This window comes from Colletotrichum truncatum (genome assembly GCF_014235925.2).
Source record: "Colletotrichum truncatum strain CMES1059 chromosome Unknown Contig_0002, whole genome shotgun sequence".
Classification (NCBI taxonomy): domain Eukaryota; kingdom Fungi; phylum Ascomycota; class Sordariomycetes; order Glomerellales; family Glomerellaceae; genus Colletotrichum; species Colletotrichum truncatum.
The window spans coordinates 6,629,348-6,641,164 of NW_027222399.1; the positions used below are offsets into that span (position 1 = coordinate 6,629,348).

At 48.2% G+C, this 11,817-nt stretch overlaps 3 protein-coding genes across 3 annotated transcripts; 2 read left to right on the forward strand and 1 right to left on the reverse strand.

The window, feature by feature from the left end:
* Positions 1–3,021: 3,021 nt before the first annotated feature.
* On the reverse strand, positions 3,022–3,777 carry CTRU02_204768 (DUF636 domain protein; the record flags this gene model as incomplete). The annotated part of the gene is made up of 1 exon (XM_036721246.1): positions 3,022–3,777. The coding sequence occupies one exon, from the start codon at positions 3,775–3,777 to the stop codon at positions 3,022–3,024; it is 756 nt and encodes a 251-aa protein (XP_036587230.1).
* Positions 3,778–6,246: 2,469 nt separating this feature from the next.
* CTRU02_204769 (MFS allantoate transporter) lies at positions 6,247–7,839 on the forward strand (the record flags this gene model as incomplete). Its single annotated transcript, XM_036721247.1, has 1 exon — positions 6,247–7,839. The coding sequence occupies one exon, from the start codon at positions 6,247–6,249 to the stop codon at positions 7,837–7,839; it is 1,593 nt and encodes a 530-aa protein (XP_036587231.1).
* Positions 7,840–9,395: 1,556 nt separating this feature from the next.
* Positions 9,396–9,892, forward strand: CTRU02_204770 (uncharacterized protein; the record flags this gene model as incomplete). Its single annotated transcript, XM_036721248.1, has 2 exons — positions 9,396–9,573; positions 9,702–9,892. The coding sequence occupies 2 exons, from the start codon at positions 9,396–9,398 to the stop codon at positions 9,890–9,892; spliced, it is 369 nt and encodes a 122-aa protein (XP_036587232.1).
* Positions 9,893–11,817: the final 1,925 nt, after the last annotated feature.

The window sequence follows — 11,817 nt, forward strand, 5'->3', positions numbered from 1 at the left end:
AGACCGCGCAAGGGGCCGACCCTGAGTGCAGCATGTAGCTGCAGCGGAAAGCTGGCATGGCAACACACGGAAAAAGCCAAAGGTACCATGTAGTGATTGATGGGAAGGGTATCCGTACAGCCACGATAGCTACATCTGCCAAGGGCCTTGGCGTGGTGGCTGCTCATCACATGCAGAGTCCCCTGGCAAGGATGAGAGACGGTGAGCACAATGGAAATCTGACAGTGGTGAGTGGCTGGGATGGGATGTGATGGCTTGCGTGTTGCCGCCCAGCTACTAGAAGCTTGCAGGCCTACCTACACTACAGTACTAGTATAGTTTTAGCTGGGCAAAAAAAAAAAAGTGTGAATTTCTAGTGTTCGCAACGTGCATCCCTGCACATCTTTTTTGGTACCTTGGTGGTCTCAGTCCAGACATCCACTTACCGACGTTCCAATGGCACGGGACCACATGGTCTAGGCACGAAAGAAAACAGGAATAGGTTGACTCTAGCGTGATGTGTCGCGGCCGTGTTTTCCGGAGTGTAGAGACCACAAATGAGCCCAGTTTGCAATTCTGCTAGCCGAGAATCCGACGCCGGGCAAAGTTTTTGCTGCATAGTAAGGTATTTGGTTGTAAAATGAGAGGAGTTATGGGGAGTTTGTTAGTTCATTTCCCCATACTCACATGGCTAGTCTTACCAATGATGAATCATGCTTATGATCCCCCCTCTTCACTATCATAGACGCAAACCTTGTCATGACCTGACGCCTGCTCATTAACCATGACAGTTTGACTAGCCAGCTGAAATGTTGCATTCTGTTATTTTCCACGGACGCAAGCGAATTAAGCTATTGCGACTGTACCTTAATCAATGGATATACAATGCTATCCCTGATCGGAGGCAGGGCCAGCTATAGTCAGGGTAGCCTAGGTGATGAGACACTGTAGTACTCGGTCTCATTCACTTCAATACCCATCTCCGAAACTCTGCTGCATCTCCCAAGACTAAGCATGAGACGGTCTGCCGGAAGCAATTACGTCCGACAAATTGTCCACGCCTGGAACCAACGGTCCGAATCATCATCTAGATTTCACACTGAGCCAGCCATCCCCTGATAAGTTTACAATCGTCTAGGCCTCGAATTGCCTTACACACGCAGCAGTAGTCTTCATGCATGCATGCTAAGTGCAGGCACCTGCGGATCACTAGGCATTGATCCACGCGACATACGATGTACCTCAGTACTAGACAGACAAAGGGAAGATGAAGTAGCCTACGGTCTTGGCTGTGGCTCGTATTGTAGGCATCGCCTACATCTCATCACCCAGTCCACCAAGTCAGCATCAAGAGGAGGGGCCCGCTCCTTCTAAGCCACTTTTGATGATTCGGACAGCCAAGCCTTGCATATCATGAATCCCACGTTGTAGGTGTTGTCGAATGGCTCGATCCCAATTGGCTACCATTCGCGTCTCTTGGGTGGCGTTAGCCTTCGGATAAGCAGCCACGCGGCTGGTCTCCCGTCTTCCTAACCAGTCACCCAATGTAGTCATGCGGAATTCAGCTTACTACCTCATTCAGCGTTGGATGGTTTTTGTCAGAAGCCTACTCATCCTGCTGTCAACACGGACATCTCATGGCCCAAACAGCTTATGAACACACGATTCACCTCATGTTCTAGATCCAGTAAGGTAAAGAGGCGGCAGAAGCTCCATTTCAGTGCATAAGCGTGTTGGTTTCTATTTCCAGCAACCAATTGAACATTGCCAGTATGTCAGTGGCTTCGGACTATACCGACAGCCCATGAATGGTCTGATTATTAGAAGTCGATGTGTGCCCTATTCTCAACATCTTTCCTTACCGCGCCCAATTCGCTTCTTCGCATCCCCATCAATTGGGTGTATTGGAGAATGGTCTGTCTGCCATGCACCTACACCGCGAGGCGCAGTGGAAGTCCGGCACCGTAAGACGAAGGATTTGCGGGGTTATTCGGTTGAGTCCGAATTGTCAAACCCTCAACAGTTAGCACGCCAAGTGAGGCTAACATGCCCTCCAGCTCGAGGCTCCGCCATACGTAAGCTCACCTACTACTAATCCAAGGCAGCTGTTAGGCTACCACTTCTTTCAGACGAGGAGGAGGAGGATATTTCTTCCTGCCCAGCGTAATAGAAACGCCCCACATCGATTCGGGTCCGATAAAACACAAAACATCAGTCCGTCCGTCCGTTCTTTACTACTTCCCCGGCCCGGCGCGCTTCGGATGCCGAGAGCGGATACACTGAGTCATGCGCTGAAGGCAAGCTAACCAAGCGGGACGAAAATACCCCCTTAAACAATGCGTGGATAGCTGGCTATATGTTAATGGCTACCAACGCGTTTCATCCGAATGAATACACCGTTCGATTTTTTCCGAAACTGAACAAACCCAGAAATGGGATGACTCGAAAGCATATCTTGGCGCCAAATCAGGGGCTTCTGCCAGACCTTCGTCTTTCCCATGAAGATAGATTGGATTTTTCGCATACTTTGACCTAACAAGGCATGGTGTCCGACGAGGGAAAACAAAGTATCATTTGTCATCAGTCAAAATGTAGAGCTGGTAATGATGGGTGACATTGCCGGTTATTGCTCTCGATTTAAAGCATTCTCTTGGAATTGTTTTACAGAGATTATCCTTTCTTGACCCCCCCTGAACGCAATCCACGTTCTAGACCGTCGATTAACTCCCTGGCTAACCGCGCGGGCGCTCCTCTGCGACCCCTTTCGGTCTCCTCTTCGAAGCTGCAACGTTCGGTCCACCAGTCGAGCCAAGTCTCTGCCCTTGCCCCTTCCTCTGCTCGGAACAGGCCGACGCTGATGTCGATCACATCAGGACGGAACTCGTCGTGCCAAAACACAGTTGCGCCGCAGTTTCCACAAAACTCGCGGAGCACCCCCGATGATGATGTGTAGGTTTGCAAGACACCAGGCGGGAGCGTTTTGAAGTCGAGCTGTACGGTGTTTTGTTGTCCATCGGGACCGGGAACGTGGAAGAAGATGTTTTAGCGTGGAACGAACGTCCAAGTCTGGATTTTGAAGCCGGAGATGAGGCGGCACGAGCGACATGCGCAGGTTCCCGCCAAGTACTTCGTGCCGTCAGCGCGAACCCACCATTTTTCGTCTTTGGGGTTTCTCATGAACTCGGGAGAGTGGGCGCAGGCGGCATACTGCAAGTCTGGATAACCAGAGTGCGGAACAAAGCTTTCTTCGTTGGGGCGAGTGATGTGAAAACTGACGGTGCCGCAGGCGCACGAAGCGGGCAGTACTGTCGAGCTGACGTTTGATGACTCGTGTAGTTTGCGTTTCGCTTTGTCGTCAACCGCTGGTTCAGCGTTTTCGAGAGCTTCCAATGTGAGGTCACCAACCGTCCGCAGCCAAATTGAGATCCCACCATCTTTTGTATCGACGACTGACGTATGTTTTACGAAGCGTAAATCAATGTTGTCTGAGCTGTTGGCTTCTTGGTCAATGACACCAGTAGCAACTTCCCATGTTGTCTCGGGCCCTCGGGGCCGACTGCGAAAGATATGGCAACCGCAGACTGAGCAGAAGTATCTTGTGTATCCATCTACCTCATACCGCTCCTTTGTTCCTTTCAACGAATCAGGCTGCTCGATGGGACAGTAGGACGCGCAGAGGAGGCCAGTCGAATGACGGTCAACATCGCTATGGCTGAGAGATAGCCCTGCGGCGTTGGAAGTGGAAATACAAAGCTTGACCTTTCCGGTAACTGTACCGCACAGGCAGGAGACGTCCATTGTTGCTAAGCCGATAGTCGAGTCAATGAGATAGAAGATTCAAATGCAAATGTTGGGTTGCTGACACAAAAAGATCAGAAAGAAAGAAGTATTGCGGCTTGAAGATTGACGAACACCTCATGCTGGTCGTCATCAGACCCTCACTCAGCGTGTCCCCGCATGCATCGGCAGGTGCATGAAGTGGGATTCGGACCAGTCCCGGCGGAACCGGCCACTCAGGAGTGGAGGATCCTCCGAGGTTTCGGCGAAATGGCCCCGCATTTGCCGAACTCGGTCCCTCTAGTGAGTTTCTCCGGCTACTCGGGTAAACCGCCGGGACCTGACCTGGCCTTGGCCAATGAAAGAGAGGCAACCCCATGAAGGCTTCAGTGAACGGAGAATTATCGCTACAAGCGCGGAATGTCGCTCGAGAAGCTGATCGTGAGACTGGATGACGTTTAATGGTCGAGGCAACATTCGCGCAGACTTCTTCTCTTGCGGTGTTAGCCTCTTCTAGAAAGATATGTGGACTTGAAGTGGGCCGTGAACCTCACCAATCTTATGTCAAGTCAAGTTTGCCACTGATAAGCCAGCTTGGTTCTCCGCAGGCATCCAGGCCAAAATGTCTGTTGATTTGCGTAACCTATGCTGTGTGTTGCAATCATGCGTACTCAGTATACATTGCTACTTGCTTCACTGTGGTGTTATTGGTTATTATGTACACCATATGCCATTGAGGACAGCGCTCGTATATATCTATCGGACAGTATAGCCCAGCGCACGTTTCCGATCAAATCTGTCAGGTATCTTAATTCTTTTGTTTGATTTTCCTACCTAGTGTGTAAATCTTGGTATCTAGGGATTATCCAAAAACTCCATGTGATATGCCTTGTATAATTGAGGATGTTACTATTTACAAAAGGAAACAAGTGCTCAATGTGAAATCATTGATCAACCTAGCAAAGATGAATTGTTTCTGTACTTGTTTGATCGAACCCATGCACTGATAACTTCATCGGATCACAGCCATTATACCTAATTTAACTCAAGAAGCAAAATGGTGGGTTAGTTTTTGGTTGATGAGACCGGCCGAGTTGTCTTTCATGGTTTTGAAGGGAAGCCCTTAGCTAAGCGCTGGAATCAAACGCATACTAGTCGGGAGAAAGGCCACCATCAACATTTTTTCATAGCTATGCAAGCAATTGTTTCAGTGTCTTCGACTTTGGGTAAGTAAGGACAAGCAACGTTTTTCTTTTCTTTTTTTTGCAACCCAATTCAACTTGAAAATCATTAAGCTCGTAGTTCTTGGTGCGGCTGGCCGAAACGTGTGACATTTGCTTCTTTCAGACTTCTGTTTTGGGTAAAATTGTGACATGAGATGGCAAAACCAGTGACCAATATGTGGCATCTCAATGGTAGACTTACGCATCCTTTGTAAGTTGTATGTGAAAGAAGCAGCCTCACTCGCCAGAGCAGCAACTTCAAAGGAAACCTTGCATGGCCCACTCATCACCCCTTATTTTGGAACAAAGACGCTGCTTTCAGCAAAGGGTGAAGCCTTGTGTTGCTTCCAAGTAAATCTAATACACAGCCATGTGGATGACAGCCCCCAACTTGAAACAACCTTTGATTATATAAAGATGTTCCAAGCCATATGCAATGCTTGTGACTTGGAATCTTCACAGAGGCTATGTTAGACATCTGACATAGGTTGTTATGATTGGATACGGTCGACACTATGGGACACTTGATGCCATCTATGAGCTAATGTGATGAGTTGAACAGTACTATCTATCCGAGATGCCACAATAAAATGAATTTGGGACTTCAAAAAGCCACTTGAGCTACTCACTACTTACAAGAGGGCTAGACAGGAGTTCATGCAAGCCTAAAGTGACACTCCTGACCACGAGGTAAATCATCCGTGCCATTGTGAATCAGAGCAGGGCTGAAAAAAGGTTTTATGGTCCCAACGTCTTTTCCCGACAAAACGGCCCATCTGATGATAGCCATTTACGTTCTGGACTCGCAGTTCTCGCCTATGATTGGTAGCGAAGTTGAATCTTTTCCCGAAGCCTGTCGGCATTAGTCCGAGCAAGTGGGGCTGAAGGGCAAAAATACCATTCTCGTCGACTTGCACCATCCACTCGTCGATGACGTGCTTGGCTGATAGCTGATAATCATCAGTTTGACCCTCTTGATACGTCGAACTCAGCGGATCTTCTGCCTCTGATCGGTAATGTGTGGATGCTGCAATTGAAAAACTTTTGATATTCACAGCTTGGCGAATGAATGAGGACTATTTCGCCAGCTGCGAGGGCTATGACTCTTTTGGCGTTGAGAATGATGTGCTCCAACCCATGGGCTGACTGCATGGCTCAGAAGTGATTGATAAAGGATTTGTGCCCGTCGATTGCATGATCATCCACCTCGCTTGCTAGCTTTTATCGCTCGTTACATTCTTCGTGAAATTTGGTTCACCACCGCTTAATGGCCGAAATCAACGAAAAGGGGCCCGCAGAGGCTCCGGTTACCGAGCCGTCCTCCGATGTAGAGAAGCGACCCGCATCAATCACCTCCGGTCCGACTGAGCCTGCTTCGAAGCAAACCGCAAAAAACCAATCAAAATCTGGCGCTGATGCAGCTTTGGAGCTGCTCAACGAGACGGGCCCGTTGGGCCATGCCGTGGACCCCGAGAGCAACCGCAGACTGAAACGTCGTATCGACACCCATATCATGCCACTGATCTGCATCGTCTATTTCCTGCAGTACATCGACAAGACCGCTATCTCGTACGCCAGCGTCACCGGTATCCAGAAAGACACTGGCTTGCATGGAAACCAGTTCAACTGGGTTGCGTCTATCTTCTTCTTCGGTCAGCTCGCCTTCGAGTTCCCCACCATCCGTCTCATTCAACTTTTCCCCCTGGCCAAGTATACCTCCGTCAATATCACACTATGGGGTGTCGTCTTGGCTTGCCTCGCTGCTTGCAAGAACTATGCCGGCCTCCTCGTCTGCCGCTTTCTCCTCGGCGTATTTGAAGCGGCAGTCGTACCTGCTTGGGTTCTCTTCACTTCACAATGGTACACCAAGCAAGAACAGGCCTTCCGTGTCGGCATTTGGTTTTCTGTGTGCGGTGCTGCGCAAATGTTTGGCGGCTTCTTTGCTTACGGTGTCGCTGTTCATGTCGGAAAAGATCCGAATGCCCTTTTGCGGGGTTGGCAGTTCATCTTTCTGTTCCTGGGATTGTTGACAACTGTGGTTGGCATCGTATTCTGGTTCATCATGCCCGACTCCCCTGCAACGGCTTCTTTCCTCTCCCAAGGGGAAAAGGCGACGCATCTGGAGCGTATTCGCGAAAACGAGCAGGGTATCGGATCGCAGCAGTTCAAGTGGTCTCATGTATGGGAGGCCCTGACGGATACCATGACCTGGCTATACTCATTCTGGATTTTCGCAGCCAACATTCCCAACTCTATTGCCACCAGCTTCGGCAACATTCTTGTTAAAGGAATGGGATACACGAGCGAGGAATCGCTACTCCTCGTCACGCCTCTCGGTGCGTACGAAATCGTGGCCTTGGTCGGTCTGACCTGGCTGGCAATGAAGACGAGGCAGCGCCTGTACTGGTGTATTGCGGGCCATATTCCTGCCATTGTGGGTGCCATTTTGATGGCGACAACAGAGAGGGTACCTGCGCTGATAGGATACTACACAACGGGAGGTATTCCAATCGGATGGACTACGATTCTGGGTCTTCAGTCCACAAACGTGGCCGGCTCGACCAAGAAAATCACCGTCGCATGCATCGGTACCATCGCATATACCGTGGGCAACATCATCTCGCCGCAAACCTTCCAGAGCAAAGATGCGCCTAGATATCTCCCGGCCAAGATTTCCATCTGCATTATATACTTCTTGGTCACAGTTGACCTATTTGTCATGCGTTGGGTATTGGACAGGAGGAACAGGAAGCGGGATGCCGAAAAGGCGGCTCTGGGCGAAGCGTATAGAGCGGAAGAGAATCACGAATTCTGGGACTTGACGGATTTGGAAAACAAAGAGTTTAGATATGAGTTGTAATTTTAGTTGTCGTCTTGGACTGTACTCTAGCGTATACGACTCGGTAACTGAGAATCATTGTTTGACGCAGTGAAAATAAAATAGGTATCTATGTGCGTAATGACTCGATGCTGACTTGTGGTATTGCATTCAGTCCTGTAAGACTGGGGTATCATTAATTTCCAACCACGCTCTTCATAATTGCTAGGAGTAGTTTGACTTATGGCATTAGGATGTCCTGTGCAATACTCGGTATTCAGTCGAATCGATTTTAAATGACTGATCCTGGCATGTAGTTAGGGAAACGCCAAACTACAGTCCAGAAATGGGCAGGTCTTACTAAGAATCCCTTTGCCCATTGAAGAGCGGTTATTGTTGAGGCTTTTGTGCCTTTTGCAGTGACCAGTCGCACGAATACAGTGCGGCATGTAGGTCGTCGTACCTAGGCCAGCGATCCTTCCTCTCAACACCGTCGTGGACAGACAGGTGTGAAATTTCGTGGAATCGAGTTCTACTTTCAAAAGTATGGTCTCAGACAGCAATGCTGCCTTATCGAAAGCGGTGACACTTATGTGCTTGCTTCATGGGCAACATGTCCAAAGCTGTTTCTATAGGGCTCGTTGCGGCGATTTAATCGAATTGTTATCATGTCGCTCGCGTAAAGTTTGTCTCGAAAGGTTTTTCAAATATGACTTTTGTCCAGTTAGTCTCGATTCAAGTCGGGTCCGTCATGCGACTGGTATTCAGGCCAGATGTTTTTGGTTGACTGGTCGTCGATAAATCTTCGAGTCGATGGCAGTTGCATGACGACATTCGTGTAAAAGCAAGAAGCTTGTTTAACACAGCGAATTCCACTTTCAACTTGATGCCGTATACCAACGGCTTGCTAGTTGTTTGGAAGACGAAATGGTCCATGTATTCGAGCACACACAGTGCACTGTCGAGTAGAAAAACAAGAACGAACATGCTGATTGTTACGGCCAGCTATCTGACAGTAGGGTTCTGCTAACAGAAGGTGCAGTAAGAGACTAACACTGGTTCGTAGAGGTCGTTCTGGTAGATCGTAGGGTTAGGGTAAGGTGATCAGTCTTACACTATGGTAACGAGGTTCTTAGTATTCACAATACTGAGAGGTAAGCTGAAAGTCATTCGAGGATGAATCATAAGTTGATTGCTGAAGAACTATCTAGAGGGCTTGAGCAGGTACTCAAGTCCTGGTCTATATAGGAGTCTATCTACACGTATTGTCTATAGTCGTTGGAGATCATATTGATCGAACATGATCCGTTGGCCCCCAACTCTTCTTAGATCATTCTAACCTAGAATGATTCATCACGTGACTTGTTCCGTTCTATAGTTCTTCCGTTCCGAGAGGTTACCTTTTGTTCCCGTGGCCCTGCATACAAAGTCCTGTCATAACCGCCCAACCGAGTGGGTCTTGTTAGGTGTATCTAACGGGTCGTAACATCAGGTCTCCCCTCGATGGTCTTGTCCTCAAGGCCAACATAAGTAGGTCGGGGCTCCCAGGTTGGGGAGTCGTCAATCGTGCGTCCTTATTCATTCATGATGCTGACACCATGTCAGGTCGCGTTCAAAAATCGGTTTCCAACGAAAGTCGGCGCGCTCAAATCAAGCGTAATCGTCAGGCTCTAGGAATTCTTGTCGAGCATCGTGGTTACGACGCAATGCCTTGCTCGCCTTGTTTTCAGCATCATCGTGTGTGCAAGATGGATCTCGCCAATTCGAAGCGTTGTAGTGAGTGTGTAGCACGGGGTCTAACGGGTTGTGATGGTGGTGATGTGGCAAATGCCCGTATGTCCTTTTCCTATGATTTTTTTTTTTTTTTTTTTTTTTTTTTTTTTTTTTTTTGCTAATTTCTCTAGTGAATCGTTGTTTCCGGGAGCAGAAGAAGGTTGAGCAGGAGGAACAGGAGGCCGAGGAGGCCCTCGAGATCCTGCAGACTCAGCTTGCCGCTGCTCTGGGTCGTTTGTCTCGTCTTCGCAAACAGAAGAGGTTTCTTAAGGAGCGTGGTTCTGATCTAATTCGTCGAGGTATACAGTCTGTTGATGAGTAGGAGGAGGAGGAACGTGTTGTAGCGGCGCAGGAAGCGGCAGTCCTCAAGGATCTCAATTCCTGGGGTGCCGGGGATTCTGGTAACTAGGGTTCCTTCGGTGTTGGCCTTGTCGAGGCGGATTTCCTTGGTCCAGGCGTTCCTGGTTCCAGTACCGCTGGAGTTCTTCCTGAGCGTGTTCCAGGTTCTTAGCTGGTTCTAATAATGAGACGTGAAAGACTGGGTGACATTTCATTATTTCCGGTAGTTTCAGCTCGTAGTTGACTTCGGAAATTTTCTTCGTGATTTCGAAAGGTCCTAGTTTTTTGAAGTCGAGTTTGTCGCTAGGTCGTTTCGTTTTGATATTTCGCCGTATGAGATAGGCGCTACCTCCCTCTTTTAGGGGTGGGCCTCTCACCCTATGTCGGTCGGCGTGTTTCTTCATTCTTTGCCGTACGAATTCGAGTTCTTAGGGTAGTTTTTGTTAGATTTCCTTAAGTTTCTTGATGTCTGCTACTGCTTTTATCGCGGCAGAGCCGGTTCGGGGTTCTCCATAAGCGGTAGGGTTAAATCCATAGTTAAGGAAGAAAGGTGATTCTCGCGTGCTTTCTCCTATTAAACTATTGTATGCGAACTGTGCGGTTGGTAACAACTTGACCTAGTTGTCCTGGTCGTAGTTTACATAACTCCTTAGGTACGTTTCCAGGATCTGGTTGATTCTTTCCGTTTGTCCGTCGGACTGCGGGTGGAAGGCAGTGCTGAGGCTGTGCTTTGCTCCGAGCTGCGAGATCAGGGATCTCCAAAACTTAGACGTAAAGACTGATCCTCTGTCTGACACTATTTCCTAGGGCAGGCTGTATTAGCTGACAATGATCCTGAGAAAGGTATATGCTAAGTCTTCTGCCATGCTTAATTCCAAGTATAGTATGAAATACGCGTACTTCGTAAATCTATCCACAACCACTAGTATACTATCGTACTATACTTTAGTAAGTAGTTCTCTCGATTTTAGTAGTTTGACGATAAAGTCTAGAAAGATTAAGTGCCAGGGTGCTGGTAGTACTAGCAATGGTTGTAATTCTCCATATGGTTTGTGTCTGCAGGGCTTACTTTTTGCACAGACTTCGCAATCCTTGATTACGTCAGCAACGTCTTTTCTTATTACTCGCTTGTCGTAGTATTGTCTGATCCGTTTCCAGGTTTTCGTAACTCCTTGGTGACCGTGAGCGGGTACGCTATGTATCTCCCTGATCTGGTCGTGTGTCATTCTTCCAGTCGTGCTAGTCTTGACACGGTCGCCGATCATTAAGAGTTTCGCGGCGGGTACGAGGTCGCCATTGTCTTTTTTGAGGATAACCTGAGTTTCTTCTAGGACTTCGTCCTTGTAATCGGGTCTTCGGCTAAGCGCGTCTGCTCTGCCGTTTTCTAATCCTTTCCTGTAGATGATTCTGAAGTTGAATTCTGAGAGGAATTCTGACCATCTGATTTGTCGTTTGTTAAGCTCTTTCGAAGTGGTGAAGTATGCTAGATTCTTGTGATCCGTGTATACTTTTACTTCGTACTTTGTTCCTGATAGTTAGGGTCTCTATTCTTTGAATGCGTCGATAATTGCTATAAGTTCCTTATCATAGATCTAGTAATTCAGTTCAGGTCCTTAGAACTTCCTTGAAAAGAATCCACAGGGGTATAGGACTCCGTTCTCGTCCCTTTGGCCTAGCTGCGCTCCTTCAGCTTCGTTCGAAGCATCCGTTTCGAGCTCGAAGGGCTTCTCAGGGTTCGGAATCTGGATGACGGGTTCCGATGTAACCTTGTCCTTGACTTCTTGGAACGCTTTCTGTTGTTTGTCTGTCTATTCCCAAGGTGCATTTTTCTTAGTAAGCTTGGTAAGAGGCAATATCGTTTTAGAGTAGTCTTTGAGGAATTTTCGGTAGAAGTTAACAAATCCTAAG